The following is a 3,051-nucleotide window of genomic DNA, read 5'->3' as shown; positions in this document are numbered from 1 at the left end:
CAGGCTTCCCACTGTAGTTTGACAGTCTGTTCAATGCTGCTCTGCCTCTGTATCTATTTTTGTTCATCAGTTTATAATGATCTTTATTATCCATAAATGAGTGAGATCAAGTGGTATTTTTCTCAGCTTCCCAGGGGCCGGCGCAGCCTCGCAATGGCCATCTCAGCCTCACAGGGTCCGTCTCAGCCTCACAGGGGCCGTCACAATCTCACAGGAGCCGTCGCAGCCTCTCAGGGGCCGTCCCAGCCTCACAGGGGCCATCTCAGCCTCACAGGGTCCGTCTCAGCCTCACAGGGTCCGTCACAATCTCACAGGAGCCATCTCAGCCTCACAGGGGCTGTCTCAGCCTCACAGGGGCCGTGAATTTGGTATTTAGAACTAATGTTTGCTCCAGCAGCTAGTTATCTTCTCTCTTCCTGGTATTGTTCCTCTAATTGAGATTGAATTAACTAGCTCCTAGAGCCACCCTTACCCTCCAGCACTTCCACCTTCAAGATTTGGAAGGAGCTATACTATGTGGAGATGAAAGGCTCGACATCCCAACCAACTTCCATCTCTGGAATTTCATTGTTACTTCTGAGCTTCAATTGCTTATTCTGTATGCTGTGAGGGAAAAACAGACAGCCAGGGCTTTGAGCTACCTCCCTCATGTGTCTCAGTCTTAGCTCTGCCCCTTCCCTCTATTCTAGGGCCCCTCTCCCATGACACAGTCGTATCATTGGCATCCTCATTTAGGGCCAGCTTTAGAGCTTGTTTTTCTTTTGTTGTCAAACTAAAAAATACTTAGTTTATATTGACTTGACAAACTAATTGAGGGTAATAGTACAGATAAAACTAAGTAGATATTTGTATATGGTATATCATTTCTAAGGACATAATAATCATTTAGGAGTTTTACTTATGGATGGAGAGTTGATTTAGTGATTACAGTAATTTGCAATATATTCATGTTTTTCATATTTTATATTTTTTAATTTAAAAGTTGTATGAGTTTTGTTTAATACTTTTTAAATTTTTCTTTTCATTCAGACCTCTGCCTCATTATCGAAATGGAAAATTATATTTTAGACCCATTGGAGATCCAGTCTTTGCCCGAGATTTGTTAACATTTCCAGATAACATAGAACATTGTGAAACAGGTAAAGGAAATTATGGTAACTTTATTTTATATAGATGTTACATATGTGATCCAGACATATAAATTATTGATTATGGAATTTATGTTCTTATTTAGTTTAAAAGTAACAATTTTATTAATATTTAATTCTCTAATTTTTTCCAATTATAGGAAAGTGTTGAATAAAATTCTAAATTATCATTCTTTATTAAAAAAATGTTCAATGTGTATTAATATTTTAATGTAATCAAAGAATATGTCAAGTTAAAATTTTGTTTATTGAATTTTTTAGTATTTGGTATGCTATTAGGAGACACCATTATTTTGGATAATTTGGATGCTGCCAATCATTATAGAAGAGAGGTATGTATTGAATTCTTTTTTAACTTGTAGCTCTAGTTCTATTATGTATTTTTAAAATTTAATATATTGTAGACCTATATGGCAAAAAAATTATTTTATGACAAATGTGCAAATGATTAACCTTGTCAAAACCAATTTAAATACTACATATCGATAAGCAACATAAAATTGGGCAAAATAATGAATTGGCCATCATGCAAGTTAAAATCATGCATGTTTTAGGGCTATGAAATTATCGAAGACTCAAAACTGATATCTATTATTGATGACTAGAGGCCCGATGCATGGGGGCGGGGGGTCCTCCTCAGCCCAGCCTGAACCCTCTCCAATCCGGGACCCTTCAGGGGATGTCCGACTGCCGGTTTAGGCCCCCTGCCAGCTTGGTTTCCCCTTACGGCCACGCCTGCGGCCTGGTCGCCCCCAACTGTCCCCCCTGCTGGCCTAGTTGCCCCTCATTGCCCCCCTCTGCTGGCCTGGTCGCCCTTCACTGCCTCCCCTGCTGGCCTGGTTGCCACCAACTGCATCCCCTGCCAGCCTGGTCACCCCACACAGCCTGCTGTTCAGTTGTTTGGTTGCCCCTCACTGTCTCCCCTGCCGGCCTGGTCACCCCACACAGCCTGCTGTTCAGTTGTTTGGTTGTCCCTCACTAACCCCCCTGCCAGCTTGGTCGCCCCATGCAGCCTGCTGCTCAGTCGTTTGGTCGTCCCTCACCCCCTGCTGGCCTGGTTGCCCCCAACTAACCCCCTCCCCTGGTGGCTTGGTCACCCCTCATGGTCCCCCCTGCCAGCCTGGTCACCCCACGCAGCCTGCTGTTCAGTTGTTTGGTTGTCCCTCACTAACCCCCCTGCCGGCCTTGTCGCCCCACTCAGCCTTCCCCTGATCAGCTGGGTCGCCTCCCGCAGGGGGAGGCCAGACTGCGGCTTACCGAAACAACCGAACGGACGACCGAACAGGCATTTTCAAGATGTGTCTTTCATAGGATATGACATTTCTTTCTTTTCTTTTTTGATCCTCACCTGAGGATATGTTTCCATTGATTTTTTAGGAATGTGGAAGAGAAAGGGAAAGACAGAGTGAAACATCAAAGTGAGAGGGACACTTTGATTGGTTGGCTCCTGCATGAGCCCTGACCTGGGCCCCAGCCAGGGAGGAGCCTGCAACCTAGGTACATGCCCTTGATCATAATTGAACCCGGACCCTGCGGTCGGCAGGCCGAGGCTCTATCCAGTGAGCCAAACCAGCTAGGGCAGGATATGACATTTCTTAGTCCCTCCAGCAGCAGACCTTTGCTTTTTCCTCCAGGAGTGTGGTGGGAAAACCCTAGATCACCTTCTTGGATTCTTATAACCCAAGTTACCAAGAACACTGCAAATGGCGGTGTACAGGGAGCTTAGCCAATGAGCAGTCAAAAAAGGTGGTTTGGCTCAGTGGATAGAGCATCGGCCTGCAGACTGAAGGGTCCCAGGTTTGATTCTTGTTAAGGGCATGTACCTTGGTTGGGGGCACATCCCCAGTGGGGAGTGTGCAGGAGGCAGCTGATCGATGTTTCTCTCTCATCGATGTTTCCGACT

The 3,051-nt window shown here is 45.1% G+C and overlaps 1 protein-coding gene across 1 annotated transcript in view; it reads left to right on the top strand.

Moving 5' to 3' along the window:
- Window positions 1-3,051, top strand: part of SMCHD1 (structural maintenance of chromosomes flexible hinge domain containing 1) — a 151,843-nt gene that overhangs the window by 129,048 nt on the left and 19,744 nt on the right. The window contains exons 45-46 of the mRNA XM_005868751.2: window positions 1,030-1,139; window positions 1,410-1,480. Coding sequence (XP_005868813.1) covers window positions 1,030-1,139; window positions 1,410-1,480 — 181 coding nt within the window. The remainder of the gene's footprint in view (window positions 1-1,029; window positions 1,140-1,409; window positions 1,481-3,051) is intronic.

Source organism: Myotis brandtii, unplaced genomic scaffold (genome assembly GCF_000412655.1).
Source record: "Myotis brandtii unplaced genomic scaffold, ASM41265v1 scaffold276, whole genome shotgun sequence".
Classification (NCBI taxonomy): domain Eukaryota; kingdom Metazoa; phylum Chordata; class Mammalia; order Chiroptera; family Vespertilionidae; genus Myotis; species Myotis brandtii.
Note: the sequence above shows the minus strand (reverse complement) of the source record. Positions and strands in the feature narration are given on the sequence as shown.